Genomic DNA, 15,339 nt, shown 5'->3' on the forward strand with positions numbered 1-15,339 from the left:
TCTACCCTCTGTCCAGAATTTCATAGGCAAGTACAAGGGCCTGGTCAGTGGGGTGGGTTTGGAGGTGGTGTATGAGAAGGCATTCCCCTGTTTCATGAAGCCTAGGATTTTTTCCCCTAATGGTCAACACTGCCTTATGTTATCATAGCCATTGGATAAGGGGGAAGATCAATACCTTCAGCTTCCCAAGTTCAAACTGAAACAAGGAAGTGCTTGTGGGCTGTAGGAAAACCGCTGGAAACACTTTGGTATTGGGCTCCACCTGGAAACCAAAACAGATTGAGAGGTTTGCTCTCAGAATTAAAAAAACCCCAGGTGGCTAAGTCACTGAGGGTTTTAATCAACACCCCCTTTCCAACCTTAGCTGAAAGAGGACAGCTGGCTGGTTAAGTCCTTCTCCGCTGCTCAGAAATTCTGAGACCCGGGGCATACCGGTAGTGACTGTCACTGCACCCTACCTTAGTCACTCTCTCACTTGGGACTGAATCATCTCACATTCTTTTATTTTCTCTGTTAACTGCAGCCAACAGCTTTCTCCAGGGCTTGGGGGGAAGGTCACATGTGGGGAGCTACCAATGTGCCCCCAAAGGCAATGGCTGCTAGTGGTCAGGGAACCATGTGATGTCCTGGCTCTTCACAGAGCATGTAGACGGCTGGCATGCAGGAAACCCCATCATTCACCACTCCTACCCGCAGACAGTGATCACGGAGGGTCATGCAAGGACTTCGGTATCATTTCAGAAGGCAAACAGACGTTGATCAAGCAAGCCCAAGGGACGTCTTATGATCAGGCTTCTCAACCTCAGCACTGTTGACATTTTTGGCTGCATAACTCCCTGTTCTAAGGGGTGTGCTGGGCATTGCAGGATATTTTGTGCCATCCCTGGCCCACACCCAGAAGAAGTCAGTAGTACTTTCCACCCCCACCATTAAGACAGCTAAAACAAAATCTCTGAAGATTGCCAAATGTCCCGTAGAGGGAAAATCACCCCTGGTTGAGAACTGCTGGTTTACAGGCAGGTGTTTCCCTGGAATAACATAAGGCAGCTCTGCTTCCAGAGCCCATCTCCTTTTCTTAAAACCTCTCTGTTTTGCTTGGATCCTCTGGACTTTTCTCCACCCTCCTTCCCACTCTTGATTCTAGCTCCTACATTAAATAGTGTGGGATTCACTGACTGTCTTGTAGCTGTCACTTACATGAAGGGTGTGGATTTATTTATGATAGCAGGGAATCCATTTATCACTTGCCCACTGGGATGTAGGGGCTCAGACTAGGAAGACCATGGAAGAAGAAAAGGGATTTTAATTCTACCAACCAAAGTCCTTTGCCTTGAAGTCAATTGAGATATTAGGAAATTCTTGCAAGTTTCTTGCAGTTAGGGAATGGTGGATAGCATGGACATGCCCTAAGGTGGTCCCCAGGGAGCCACTCTCTTGTACAGCCCCCTCCCCTAGAACCTGTGTCTTGTTTCTAGCAAATTGTTTCTAGAAATTGTTACTCCCTTGGTTTGGCTACAGTATAAAAGGCTATATGTCAGCAGACTACAGAGAAGGTTCTCCACCTGGCTTTGGAGAAGGAAGCTACCCTGTTGTAACAGGGCCTATGAAAGGCCATGTGAGGGGAAATTTCAGGGGGTATCATGGGATCGAGGATGCCCCTGGCTGCAGCCATCAAAAAATGGAGTCTGAAACCTACAAACGCAAGCAACTGAATTCTGCTAACAACCACATGAGCTCAGAAAAGGACCTTGAGCTTTGGAAAAGAATGCAGCCTGGCTGACATCTTGCTTATAGCCTTGTGAAACAGAGTCAAGGTCCCAGCTGGGCTGTGTGTCCACTCCAGACCCATGGAAACTGTAGATCATCAGGGTGTGCTGTTTTAAGTCACTACCTTGGTCATTCCTTATGTGGTAACAGAAAATGAATGCAGAGGTTTCTTTTGGTCAGAGTATCAGAGTTACAGGCTTCCTTTTAATAATGCATTTCTTCAATGCCTTTAGACCTAAGGTTTATAAAAACACACATTTTCGTGGCTGTAAGTGACTTACAAGACTATATGGTCTAGTGCTATCACTTGCTCATGATGAAACAGGTCGTCAGACTGGTTAAAGCAGACTTGTGCTCAGCACGCAGTGAACTCTCCCAATACGCAGGGGCTCATGTGCTCATGTGCTAAGTATAAACACTCGGTTTGTGCCTAATCCTTCAGGTATCCATGGACCATATGAAGGCATAAATGCCCATGAAACCAAAATGTGGTGATGGGGCTTTTAGAACTGCCTGGCAATGTCTGAAATAAGCTTTGTAAAGGACATTTAATGAATAGTGATTTAGTACCTATTATCTATCCCCTTTGTGCCAGACCTTGAGTTTGCAGCAGGGAGAGACAGAAATAGGAAATTTTGATTCAATACATCCTACGTTGGCCCTGATTTCTCAGAAATCTGATACGTGACATCCAGAACAACTGGCGATGCTCAAGTCACTGAAAGCTTCAGGGAGCAGAGCTCTGGTGGTTGGGACATCTCACATGGACCAGCAAGAAGTCCACAAATCTCATCTCGTGGAGACAAAAAAATGCATTAAAGCCCACAGGTTTTCTACGCTGAATGAAGTCACACTAGTACTGGGACCTACAGGCTGAAGAGGGTGGTGTGTTTTCAGGTCCCTCAGGAATGGTCCCTACAAACTTCACAAACCACTCAGCCAAATGCTAGGGCCTTCTGCAAACTCCCCGGCAAAGCGGAGGGGCTTTGAAAGCATTAGATGCCCTGGGGTGAGTTTATTGCTACCATGCTCAGTATACTCCCACCATGATGAACAACGGAACTTTATCTTCAACCAGTTAAGAAAGAAGAACACAAAAGTGTGGGCTTACGATAGGTGTAGAGGAGGATAAAAATGGCAGCTGGGGTGTAAAAACAGAATCCTAGGTGGTTTTCTTGACCTCTGGGGTTATTCCTGGGATTGCCTATGGTATGTGGCAAAAGGAATTCTGTAGATAGAAGTAAGGCTCCTAACCAGTTGACCTTAAATGGAGAGATTATCCTTGTGGGCCTAATCTAATCACAGGAACCCTTGCAAAGCAGGTGTTCTCTCTTGTTGGGGGCAGAAGGTGAAGTCAGATTGATTAAAGAATGAGAAGAGCCCCTGCTCTCGTAGGCTTTGAAGATCAAAGGGGCCACTTGAGAAGGAATGTGGGCACCTCTGGGAGCAGAGAGATAAGGCAAGGGAAAAGGCAGGCAAGGAAAAACAGACCTCAAGCCACAGCCTACAACCACACTGGATCCTGACAACAACCTGAATGGGCTTGGAATACATTCCTCCCAGAGCCTCCAGAGAGAGGCAGTTTGGCCCCGTAGATGTCTTGATTTTGGCCTGGTGAGAACCTGAGTGAAGAACCCAAACTTCCAGGGCTGTGAAATAACAAATGTATTGTTTTTAAGCTGCTAATTTTGTGGTAAATTGTTAAGCAGCAAGTAAGACACGGAAATGGTGGCCTCCCAGCCAGGCTGGCTAGTTCCGCAACAAATACTTCACATGCACGTCTGGGGTGTCAGGTTCCAGTTCAGGTACAGGGATGGCAACTGACCAGAGTGCTGGCCTCTGGGTGGGGAACTTCAGTTGTCATGTGAGCAGGGGCCTAGATCTGAGTCTGCTGGGAAGTGCCATGGGGTTTTTCCCTTTTGTATTTAAGGTACCTTTTTCTCACCTGCTGATCTCTTTTGTCTTGGCAATAATAGACATTCTATTTCTGATCATGTGTGAAGGTCAGGGCACAGGAACCGGCCTGAACTGAAAGCTAACCCCTCTCATCAATCGGAGCCTTGTAGCGGGCTCTGTCCTCAGAGCAGTGTGGCCAGGGTGGCCAAGAACCGAGGAGGAGCTCTTCAACACACGTTTTATTTCTCATTTCTTCTATGATTACATTAAGTGCGACAGAAAAAGGCTTTCAAATTGCATGACTGTTATTTAACGGGGCGGGGCGGGGGGAATGTTCTAGCAACGCCATCTGAGAGAATCCTCCACTCATTATTTTGGTTACTGGTCTTCCTGAATAGAAAGCCAGCATATAAATATTGCTGCTCTGCTCCTCTTGAGATAATTGAAAAATGAAAATAGCCACAGCTGCAGAATAACAATCACCCCACGGCCGGGGGACCAGCTGCGCAGCTGGACAGGGCAGGGTCTCGCCTGGAATGGCAAGGGGGCTGGCAGGTGTGAGTCTCCTCCTGGGGGTTTTCATGCTGAGCCCTGGCACCCTCCAATCCCCCTCAATGGTGCCCCTGAGCAGAGACGGAAGGATTTACACGCATGCAGTGGTGGGAGGCATCTCAGGACTGTCAGTGCCAGCGTGCCGCTCAGAGACTACAGTGGGCAGCCGCGTCACCCAAGAGCTGTCCTGAAAGCCCAATGCAAACAGCCACAGTGTCCTGCTTCCTGCTGTGACATTTCCTCAACAGCACGGGCTCTTCCCGGAGGCAAGCGAGTCTCTGCAGCTGCCAAGGCCCTGGCTTCTTTCTTTCTGTCGTCAGGGCCCTCCGAAGCCTGGCTGGCCTTCCGAGTTACTAGATGCTTCAGAGCTCTCTGCAGCTCGGGGAGGACCCTTCAGTCAAACTCATTTCAAAAGTTAATGGGAAAAAGCTAATGGATTCTGAAGGACGGCAGTAATGCATATAAGCATATTCTCAGGGGCTCAGGGGCCCGGGGGTGGAATCATGAGAAAGTACAAAAGACCAATAGTTTACTTTCGGCCTTGAAGCCTGGTTTCTGCAAAGGTCTCCTACTGGGTGCGGCCATTTGGGCCCCCCTCCCGTGGCTGGACCAGCCTGCTGAGCGGTGTGGATTGTGCCACTCTTTCCTGGGGGGAAGGGGACGGGCTAGAGAGGTGGCATCTGCCCCCATGCTGGTATGCTGTCCCTGGACCCCGGGAAGGGTTTGGTCCATCTGTTCTTTTTCACCAAACAATTCAAATTTGGGGCGGCTACTTTACCTCTCCCCTCTAGATGCCATCTCTCCAACCACAGGCCAGACAAAGGGCTGTCAAGAGGCTTTTCAGCTGGAGACTGGACATGGGGCTAACTGTAGAACTGGGGGTTTTATCCATATACACAGTAGTGGGATGCTTTTTATCTGCTGGAGTTAGCTAAGCTGCCTTAAATCCTACGAGTTACTGTTCTGGTCAGAAACCTCCAAGCGCTCCTCAATTCTCATCAATACCTCCTTATCTTTCCGGATGAATTTCTCACCACTAACCAGAGAGGCCCCCTACTAGGCTGGCCATTGTTCCTCAAATATACCCTATGCTTCTTTATTTCCACAAAGATACCTCCTGAGCCATTCTTTCAACCTTAGTATACTTCCCCTTGCTCTCATGGAAGAATTCTTTTTTTGCTTCAAAATCAAGGCTTCTCTGTAATGAACATTTCCCTGACCACTCTTGATGGAGCTAAGCTCTTTCCTCTCTGAACTCAGATGACACTCTCCATGTATCTCCATTCTACCCTGGGAGTGTCAAGAAAGTTTAACATAGAAATTTAATTCTTTAATTTAGCCTTTTCCAGATGTGCTTTGTAGAACTCAAGACTTACAGAAAACTACTATTGTTAAAGTTAAAAAAAAATACTATTCTTGGTTAAGTATTATGAGAAATGCTTGGTTTCTTTCCAAAGTATTTTTTAAAGTTCTCCTGTGCTAATGTTCACTGCCAGCGTCAGAAAGAGGATATGATATGTGGCATTTCCCAAGTTTACCTGGCCATCAAGCCTGAAAATCCTGCCTCAAAGAGTAAACCTTCTTGTGGTTAATGATGGGTGAACCTACATGTGTGCAATTGATGGGTTTCCCAAGTAGTTCTATCAGAGCTCACAGTCAATGAAATAGAGAAACACATCATTTATATAAATGCATTTTTAAAAGATCCTGTAAGGAATTCATAAGGAATGAGAATCACCTTTTTGCCAAAGGAATACACCCTGGCACATTAGTCATTTTTTATGAGTCTCTATTTTGAGCACAGAAGTTTCTTAAAGCAAGAAGTATCTCTGCTCACATTTTAGATCTTGCATCCTGTATGGTACAGGTAACATGAAAGCTGCCTAAGAAATATTCACGGAATAAATCAATCACTTTTCAGAGACCATCACAAAAAGAGAAGCCTTCTTATCTGATCAACCAATAATGACACTTTCCCCCATTTTCTCTTTGTAAAAATGAAGTCATTTTTGTTCTTGTTTCTTTTCCTAGATGACTTATGAACCACGTAGGCTCATCAACCCCCCAGGCTGTGATGGGAATGCTGAACCTGGAAAATGAGGAGCACAGCCGTAAAAACACAGGCTGGGGACACCGCTGGCTCAAACCCAGAGCCACCCTTACCTGGTAGCAGGTGCCGAGTTCTCTCCCATTGGCGGAAAAAGACAACATGCCCATTGCCAGATCCACGAGGCAGCCGATCTCCAGGTCCACGTTGCTTCGACTTGATCTCTGGGAAGTGGCCACAATATCCCCACCCCAGACCATGTAGCAGTTGCTGCGTTTCACACTAGAAGCCAAAGAGAGGAAGAGGCACAGAATCTGGACTGGGAGGTATACCGTCAAGGCCCAAGGAACTGCCCCGGAAACCTTCTGATGAAGTTTTCCAGTCAGCCCCCAACAACTTTTTTTCTTAAATAAACTCATCCAGCTTCAATCCAATTTTCTCGGGCATGACCATTCAATTCAGGGATGTGGCAAACTAGCAAGATACTTTCATCCAAAGAACATACTGTTCAGGTACCAGTCTCCTGGCTCTCTGTCAGTTCCCCTTTTGGAAAGAAATCGTGGGCATGGTTGTATTCCCACCTCAGAGACAGGAGATGGAGGTACAGAGAGGGCAGCCACCATAGGCTGTTTTATACAGGGATTCGGCATAAAAGGAAGGAACAAAAATCTGCGTCAGGGAAAAAGGCTGTAATATCCTTGAAAACTCAGGCGCCATCCTGAGGATGGCAGGCTTGGGCACACTTGCAAAGTAGGTCACAAGTGGTCTCTAAGGCCCAACTACCTCCCTGACCCACACAACCTGGCCCTCCCCTGGGATTTCTGCTCCCTGCACTCTTCAGTAACTAGTAACTAGTAACAGCTAGGGTGCACTTCTCAGCTGGCTGTCTCCCTCTCCCCACAGTGTAAACTCCATTACAGGTATCATATTTAAAAGCCAAGAACAATAGCCAAAAAGCCTGATTCCTCAACTGCAAGATTGCAAATCCCAGATGGGCTTTGGGGAAGTGGCATGGGGGCAGAGGTGATTCTCAGATCCCGCCACCATGATTGCAGGCAAGAGAGAGACAATCTGGTTCCCTCTTAAGGCTTTAATGCAGCTTCAACATCCTAAAGTCAATCAGATTTGACCTCAGAAAATTAAAGATTTGATTAGAATTCTCCAAGGTTCTTTCCAGCTCTCAATGTATAAAACCTCCCCCCCTCCACACCCCGAGACCAGAAATGTGCATTGTAAGCCTATGTTCACCTCCTTTCCCACTCTCTCCTTTGGGGTACCAGTTGGGCTAGTTTCTCAGTGTGAATGCCCCTCAGGCCAGGCTGGTGCAAAATGCCCCTTCCAAAGAGTGACAGCCACTGCCAGATTGCCATAAAGGTTAAACTGTAGCCACACTATTCCTGCCTTTCAGTGATGAGAGTACTAAGTCCATGGATGCCTACTGTCGAATCCAATTCCTAAAATTGAAGCTGTGGGAATGGAAAGTGCCATGCTTTGGTCATGTTTTTAAAAATCCAAATTTGAAATGCCTCCAAACATCTGAAAATCGATCCTGTATTTATTTCGTATTATGCGAGACAAAGAACTAAGAATTACTGAGTACCTCCTACCTCCTGGGTCTTGTTCTAGATGCTAACCTGTTTTCAAAATAAATGTGATCCGATCAATGCTCCAATAAATCAAGTAATCTGTCTGGTGTGGCGAAGCCAGCAAACTCAAGCAATAAACCCAGCTGGGATAGACACAGCTACCTTTGGTTCTTCTGGCTAAAAAGCAAAGTCTTTTGACTGCTTTTGCCTGCTTCCTTTCTAACCCAACAAGACACGGGATGTTGTTTATAGCATCTATTCTGGGTCTTGCAATAAGACTTTCAGGAGTGGTAATAAGAGTAATGCTTATTCAGTGCCTGGGTCAAGGCACTATTTCAGGCATTTTTCTATGCATTATCTCATTTAATCCTAATATCACTCTAGGAGACTGGATCTATCATCCTAATTTTATAGATGAGTAAACTGAGGCTCAGGAAGGTTAAGTGGTCCAAAGTCCCACCTTTTGTAAGTTCTGGAAACCAATTTAAAACCCTTCTAGAGTCTGCTCTTCACCACCTGCCCACAGTGGTCCTGCATGACACAGTGATGCTTGGGGACCTCTCTGGCCACCAGTCTTTGATGAGCCAGGAACATTGAAAGGACATCAGCTGCAAAACGTTCCTGAATTTGTAGGGGTAAAGACCAGCTTGAGAGACAACTTATTACACTAGAAAACATGTCTGTTGGGGAAACACTCTCTTAAGTCTCGCTTGAATGGACACAAAGCCTGGTCCCCTGGGTCTCTTTCTCTGGTGGCAATCCCCTCCCCCCTCTTCCCAACTCAGTGGACTAGTGGGAAGCCATGGGTATATCTAAAATATGCTTTCCCACAAGATCCCTAATTTCTATCAGTGGTTATTATTCATGAGTCTGCTATCTTTTATGTTTCTTTATGTCTTTAGACACCTTATATCTTTAGGATGAGGAGTTTGGAGTCGATGAATGGCTATGTGATGTGGTTCATCTTTTCATTTCTTCTGAATTAACTTCTTTCAGGCACCCAGGGATATTTCTCTGTCCCATTTTGATGTTGTCAAAACTGGGGCTTACCCAGAACTCAGGGAGATGGGTCTGAGAGGGAGCACGGTGTCCCAATAGTCCATTAGCCTCTCCCACCCCTGGGTCATGTTTTACACACATGATGAAATTAGCCTAGATTTTCACTAATAACACTTCTGCCACAGTACTCCCTGTTTGGTGAAGGATTTTTAAACCTGTGCCTCACTTTTCCTTTTTCATAGACATGGGGATGTTTCCTTCTTTTGGGGTATTTGGCGGAAGGAGAAAGAAGACAGCTGAGGGGTGGGGAGGGTGAGGAGCCTGGTGGCTGACCCCGCCCACTGGGAGACCCCTTACCTTTCATGGACCCGGCCTCTTTCATCCCCTAGAGTGACAGTCACTGTGCAGTTTTTATTCAGGTCGAACTTTTCACTGTATAAGTGATAGTCTGGTGTCACCCATCCGACCCAGACGCAGGAGGGGTCCTGTCCAGCAAAGATGCGGATTGCATAGTAGCACTGCTGGGGAGAGACCACAGAAGGAAGTGAATGGCCCCCAGCTGGTGGGGGCGGGGCACAAAATTGACAGAAACAGTACAGAAGCCCACCTGGCTCTCTTTTCTCAAGAAGTACACACAGCTCTAAGCTGAATGGTGCTGCACTCCAGACTTAGGATGGGCTGACTAGAGAATCTGGCTTCCTTATTCTTCCCTTTTCTATGATGCATTAACACTGAGACAATAGAGCACTTAATCTACCACCGTTTGCACCCAGAGATGCTACTGATGAAATCAGGGGAGCTGCCGTTCAGAATGGTCAAGACAGAACCCTCACCCTCTCCTGGGCACAGACGGCCCTTGTCCTCAGAGACAGGACAGGGGGACTCCTGTTATACTTTCTACTTCTATAGGGAAGTACAAAGTGTTTGTGTTGTTGTTGTTTTGAAAGTCACGAAAAAGATGCTGCAAAAGAAAAAGCCCACATTGTGGCCAAAGGTGCTCTGTGTGGCCCCGGCCAGGCTTGGGGACAGGCTGTGTTGAGAACTATAGGAGTTCTTGGCGGGCGTTGTTATTACCTGTGCAGTGTCCCACTATGCCATGCTAATAGCTAAAGCACTTGACCTAAGGGACCACTTCACCTTTTTCTTTATGAAATCGAGCACATCTATTTTCAATGAAGTTACTTTTATGTGTAGTCTGTTGTATTTTGTTGATTAGGAGATAAGAGTCAGCCAGACAAACTGGGGCTTGAATCTTGCCACTGGCAACTATTAATTGTGTGACCTTGGGCAGGTCATTTGTCCTGTGTTTCAGAGGGCATCATATTGTCCGTCTCGTAGCAACAATGTTATTCCTGATCATGGTTAACCTACCACCTTGGGATTACAGGATAACTTTATAGAAGGGGTGACATACATTTCTTCCAAAGCCTTTTTTTGGGCGGGGTATTAAAGAAGGAGAGAAAGAAAGAAATTAGCAAGTGTTGCTTTCTGACTATTGTCTAGCTAGAGAAAAGGGACAAAAATCGGCTTCCATCATCTGGACTCTTCCCTGTGCCTGCTTCCCACTTGATTGCTTTCAACATTATTCCTGGCACTGCTCAGAGAGATGGGAGAGTTGCTTCATAGAAGTGTACGTAAAAGAGTAAACAAAAGGACTCAATGAAAGAGCCTCCCCCCAACTCCCTGTTCATTTCAATCAGAAAGGCAGAGCTGGTCCCTGTTGCCCAATGGGCACAAGTACACAATGGTGCCCAATTAGGAGCTCCAGGTGGAACTTCCGCTTTGTACTGAATGACTGTCTTCCTTTTCCCCATTTGAGAAATGTCGGAGATGTGTTCTGGAAGCATCAAGATGGATATTAAAAGACACAGTAATTGGCAATTAAACAGGATCTCTAGACAGATCTTTGCTGTAAGGGGCGTATTACCAGGCACAACAAAGAATCAAATACTTAAAACTGTAATTAAAGGGCGCCAGGGTGGCTCGGTGGTTAAAGCCTCTGCCTTCGGCTCGGGTCATGATCCTGGGGTCCTGGGATCGAGCCCCACATCGGGATCTCTGCTCCACAGGGAGCCTGCTTCCTCCTCTCTCTCTCTGCCTGCCTCTCTGCCTACTTGTGATCTCTCTGTCAAATAAATAAATAAAATCTTTAAAAAAAACAAAACAAAAACCGTAATTGAGCACATTTACTTACCGTTGTCGTATGAGAGAGCATTTCTTGCATCTGTTTCCTGGGGCAGGGGTTGGGCAGGGGGGAAGATAACCCATGTTTTAGTTATTCAGCTGTATAGAGAATTCCACAACTCTGACAGGCAGTTGATCTACCTTTAATGATGAAGGCAAGTTTAGAAAATGATTTCCTGTACATGAGTGATTCCAACTGGTCTTGGGCATTTGTAATCTGTTACCACAAGCCAAAGTTCTGACTTCCCACTCCTGTCTCTCAGCCCAGCTGGTAAGTCAGAGCTAGGGGGAGGGAGGGAAGATTGAAACCATGTGGGCAGGGATAGCTCTGAATACCCCGTCCTGTTCTTTCATGCAGCTGCACTTGCTTAAAACCATGTAGAAAGGGAAAGTCTAGAGGAAACTTGGATAAGACAGCTCCAGAGGGGCAGACATACATCAATTATTAGAAACAGACATTAAAGGAAAAGGGGCCTGGGTGGCATGGTCGTTAAGCGTCTGCCTTTGGCTCAGGTCATGATCCTAGGGTCCTGGGATCGAGCCCTATATCGGGATCCCTGCTCAGTGGGAAGCCTGCTTCTCCCTCTCCCACTCCCCGTGCTTGTTTTCTCTCTCTCACTGTTTCTCTCTGTCAAATAAATAAATAAAATCTTAAAAAAAAAGAAATAGACATTAAAGAAAGACAGCAAGGAACATATTCCTTATCAGGAAAGGAAGAAGTCCGGGTTGGACACTGGCCACAGTTACGCAAAGAAGGCAGTATTTCCCTCTAGAGGCTTTCATTTCACACAAAAGCAATGACAATTGTACCCTCTTATGCACTTATATTCCTTTTCCTCCAGAAACAAAGGATTTGTCGGCTGCAAAGGAGCCTGAGGACCCAGAGGGCTCAAGAAGAGCAGAAAGTTGTCCACTAGACGTGACCTTGTTTGGCTTGACCTGTCTGCTAACTATGAATTGCACCAACACCCACCCCGTGCCTGTGTATGCACACATGCACACACACGTTCCCGTTTCTTTACCTGACCGAGAGCAGAGAGAACCTCACCCACTTGTGCTCAGGCAAAGCAAGAAACAGAGAGAGAAAGTCAACTTTACAGAACACAGGAGGAGCACCTGTGAGAGTGGTGTGGGGGGTGGGGGCGGGGCTTGCCCTCACCTTTTCTGGAAAGCTTCACTGTCCAGGCAGGGGATGTGGCTGAAGGAGGAGTGGCACTCGACGGGCATGCTCAGGCGGCAGTAGATCATGCTGGCATTGCTATTCTGTGTGCCAAACGTCTTGTGGGTCACCTTGAGGCATGGAGGACTGTCCATGGTGCCATCGATCCTCATGACCTGGAAACATCATGGGTCCTTACCTGATACACCTGGGCGCCTGCCTTGACCTTGTCCCTCCTTCCCTCATTGTTATTCCATGTGTCATGGCTTTCTGTGAACTCTAAAAGTTGTCACCAATAATAGCCAGACTATTCCTCTATTACTTGGATCCTGCTCCACAGAAAATAACAGATCTGCCTCTGGCAGAAAAAATTAGAGATTTCAGAACCTGCCCACTGGGTTTTCTGCAAGATCAAGGGTGGAGAACAGGTGTAACAGAGTGGGTGGTATTTGGATGACACTGTCTGTCATCTGCCGACAATGACCTTTCAGGTCAGGGAGCGAGTGGCTAAAGGAGAAAGTGTTTCCAAAGACTTCCATTGTCAGCGGGCAAAAGACCATTTAAGGAAAAAGACCACAGAAAGCCCAAAGCTCTAGGAAAGACATCACGGTACCCTTGGAAAGGTCATCCCCCACCTGGCACACTTCCCAGCCCCACCCCAGTCACAGCATGAGGGTTGAGGGACCTCTAAATACTGGGGAAATTCCCAGTGCCAGGGCACAGCACTGCAAGGGCTGGGGCTAGAGGAGGAAAGAGCAAAGCTGGGTTTTTTAAAATGTCTGTGTGTGTGGTGGGGGAAAGGGGAAGGGAAGTGAAGTAAGACTTACACTAATTTTCTTATGGTCTAATATCTCCCTACATTCTAGAGAACAGTTCCTATCCTGGGGTCTCTGAGTGTCCTTATATTTTTCTGTGGTGTTTATATTTTTCTAACAGGGTCTCCAGATTCCATCAGTTTGTCAAAGGGGTTCCTGACCTCAAAAGTTTATGAGCCAGCTTTCTCAAGTGCTGACCAGGTAAGAATCATACATAGAAGTCTCTACTACTTAAGACTGTGGGAAAAAGGAGAGGACTAAGAGCTGGTGCTTGTTGGGTTTGCACTGGAAGGTGAATTAAGGGAACTTATGGTCATGTGGAAGCAAGCCACTGGGTCTCATGCTTTAAGGGAGCAGATCTGCCTGACTTTCCATTAGCAACCCCCCCGCCGCCGCCCTCCGTGAATAAAACCATGGTGGGCACTGGAAAATAGTGGTAAGCAGATGTAGAACCAGCACCCATATCAGGCTCCTTACAATTTCTCCTTACAATTTCCTCTAGCTCCCTCCTACAAGATGAGGGTATCATAATCAACTGCTACATGTCAGCTTAAAACGTTCGAAGTGGGGGCGCCTGGGTGGCTCAGTGGGTTAAAGCCTCTGCCTTCGGCTCAGGTCATGATCCCAGGGTCCTGGGATCGAGCCCCGCGTCGGGCTCTCTGCTCAGCAGGGAGCCTGCTTCCTTTCCTTTCTCTCTGGCTGCCTCTCTGCCTACCTGTGATCTCTGTCTGTCACATAAATAAAAAAAATCTTTAAAAAAAAAAAAAAACGTTCGAAGTGGTCCTGCAGAAATATATAGGACCTAAAAGACATCGTGTAATGAGCATAGAATTAGGTCTGGGACATATCATCTTGAGTACAGGTACTGAAAATTTTCAGGAAAACAACACGTAAGGTCTTCGGACACTGTACTTGTATGGCCACAGCAGAACAGAAACATCTGGAGGAAATACAGTGGCCCAAAGGCCCAGGGACTGATCTGCAAGGATGTCTTGGCACAGTGGGTACCATCTGCAAGGTGCCCCTGAGCTGCCACAGTAAACATGCCCACAGTGACAGCTCAGAGGGCCAGCGACGCGGCATCTGGGAGGCAGCCCGGGCATGGACTTTGGTATACAGCTGCCTGTTGACAGGAGCATTAACAGGAGCTTAGTGCCTTGTCCCACCTGCCCTGCCAGGGCCATCCACGATGTGTAACATTACCTCTATATGGGAATGATCCTTTGGCACGTTGACAAACGTTGGGAGGCGCTTGCTGAACCACATCGCAACGTCACGGTTCATGTTGACGGCAAAAGGCTCAAAGCCCTCTTGGAGGCCACACATGGTATAAAACTTGAAGGTACTGGCATCCATCCCGAGATTCATGCGGCCGATCTGAGACAGTCCCAGAGAGCAGATGGGCACAAAGCCTGCACAAGGGTGAAGAGAGCCTGCTTCAGCCCCCAGGACCATTCCAGGAAGCTGTGAGCAAGTCAGACCTTGGCTTTCTTCACAGCTCTGGGTCCAGGAGGAAAGAGGGGACACAGTCCTTTGTCTGGCACATGGATGCTGCAGGAGGTCACATGGAATCTAAGGCTGCCATTGGTGTCTGGGGAAGAGAGCTGACTTTGGTTCAACATGATTTGGGGGAGAAACAATCATCTAACCAAGATTATTCTTAGGGTATAAATACATATCAGCTGGAAAAGTAAGAGGATAAGTAAAATTCTTTATCTATGTTTCGTTAAAATTGACATTAGGCCCTGGGAAATTTTAAAACACTGCCAAGAACAAAACAACACAAGGAGCCTAAAAGAGGGCTTGGTACAAACAGCCAATGTCTCAGCATCTTCCCCTGTGAAATGGGTGATCTAAGGTTCTTCCTGTCTTGAATCTGATTCTGAATGTGTACTCTGCCGGTTTACAAAATACTGTTTACAAACAGCCAGGCCCCTAGCCTGCTGTTGTGGGCCCCACCCAAGGAGGAGACAAGATTCCCCAGCAGAAGCCGTGGGCAGTTTCTCCTACCCTCCTACACTTACGGTCTCTTTCCAAGCTTACTCCCAATTCTTGTCATATTAACAATCTGCCATGCAGAATATTCCAAGGCAGAACCTCAAACTGCTTGCCGTTCTTGCCTGTGGGATATTTATAAATCATAATTGTGGACCGACAAGTCGACAGAACTGGGAAAGCACTAATTATGGGGGCACGGTGTGGGAGGCAGGTGTCGGGAGAGTACTTGGAAGGGGAGGAGGGCTCGGAGACCAGTGGTTAAAGCAGGGGCTGGAGCCTGCACAAACTAAACTGGTGTCACTCCTAAGACGGGAGTGTTTATTTAAGCGGAAATGT

The 15,339-nt window shown here is 47.0% G+C and overlaps 1 protein-coding gene across 1 annotated transcript in view; it reads right to left on the bottom strand.

The window, feature by feature from the left end:
• The window catches only part of RYR3 (ryanodine receptor 3), a 513,582-nt gene that overhangs the window by 173,228 nt on the left and 325,015 nt on the right, over positions 1-15,339 (bottom strand). Inside the window, exons 28-33 of the mRNA XM_046008318.1 lie at positions 14,209-14,417; positions 12,191-12,366; positions 11,042-11,078; positions 9,205-9,368; positions 6,379-6,544; positions 176-262 (exon numbers count right to left, since the gene is read on the bottom strand). Of these exons, the coding sequence (XP_045864274.1) occupies positions 176-262; positions 6,379-6,544; positions 9,205-9,368; positions 11,042-11,078; positions 12,191-12,366; positions 14,209-14,417 (839 nt within the window). The remainder of the gene's footprint in view (positions 1-175; positions 263-6,378; positions 6,545-9,204; positions 9,369-11,041; positions 11,079-12,190; positions 12,367-14,208; positions 14,418-15,339) is intronic.

The sequence above is a fragment of the Meles meles genome, chromosome 6 (assembly GCF_922984935.1).
Source record: "Meles meles chromosome 6, mMelMel3.1 paternal haplotype, whole genome shotgun sequence".
NCBI lineage: Eukaryota > Metazoa > Chordata > Mammalia > Carnivora > Mustelidae > Meles > Meles meles.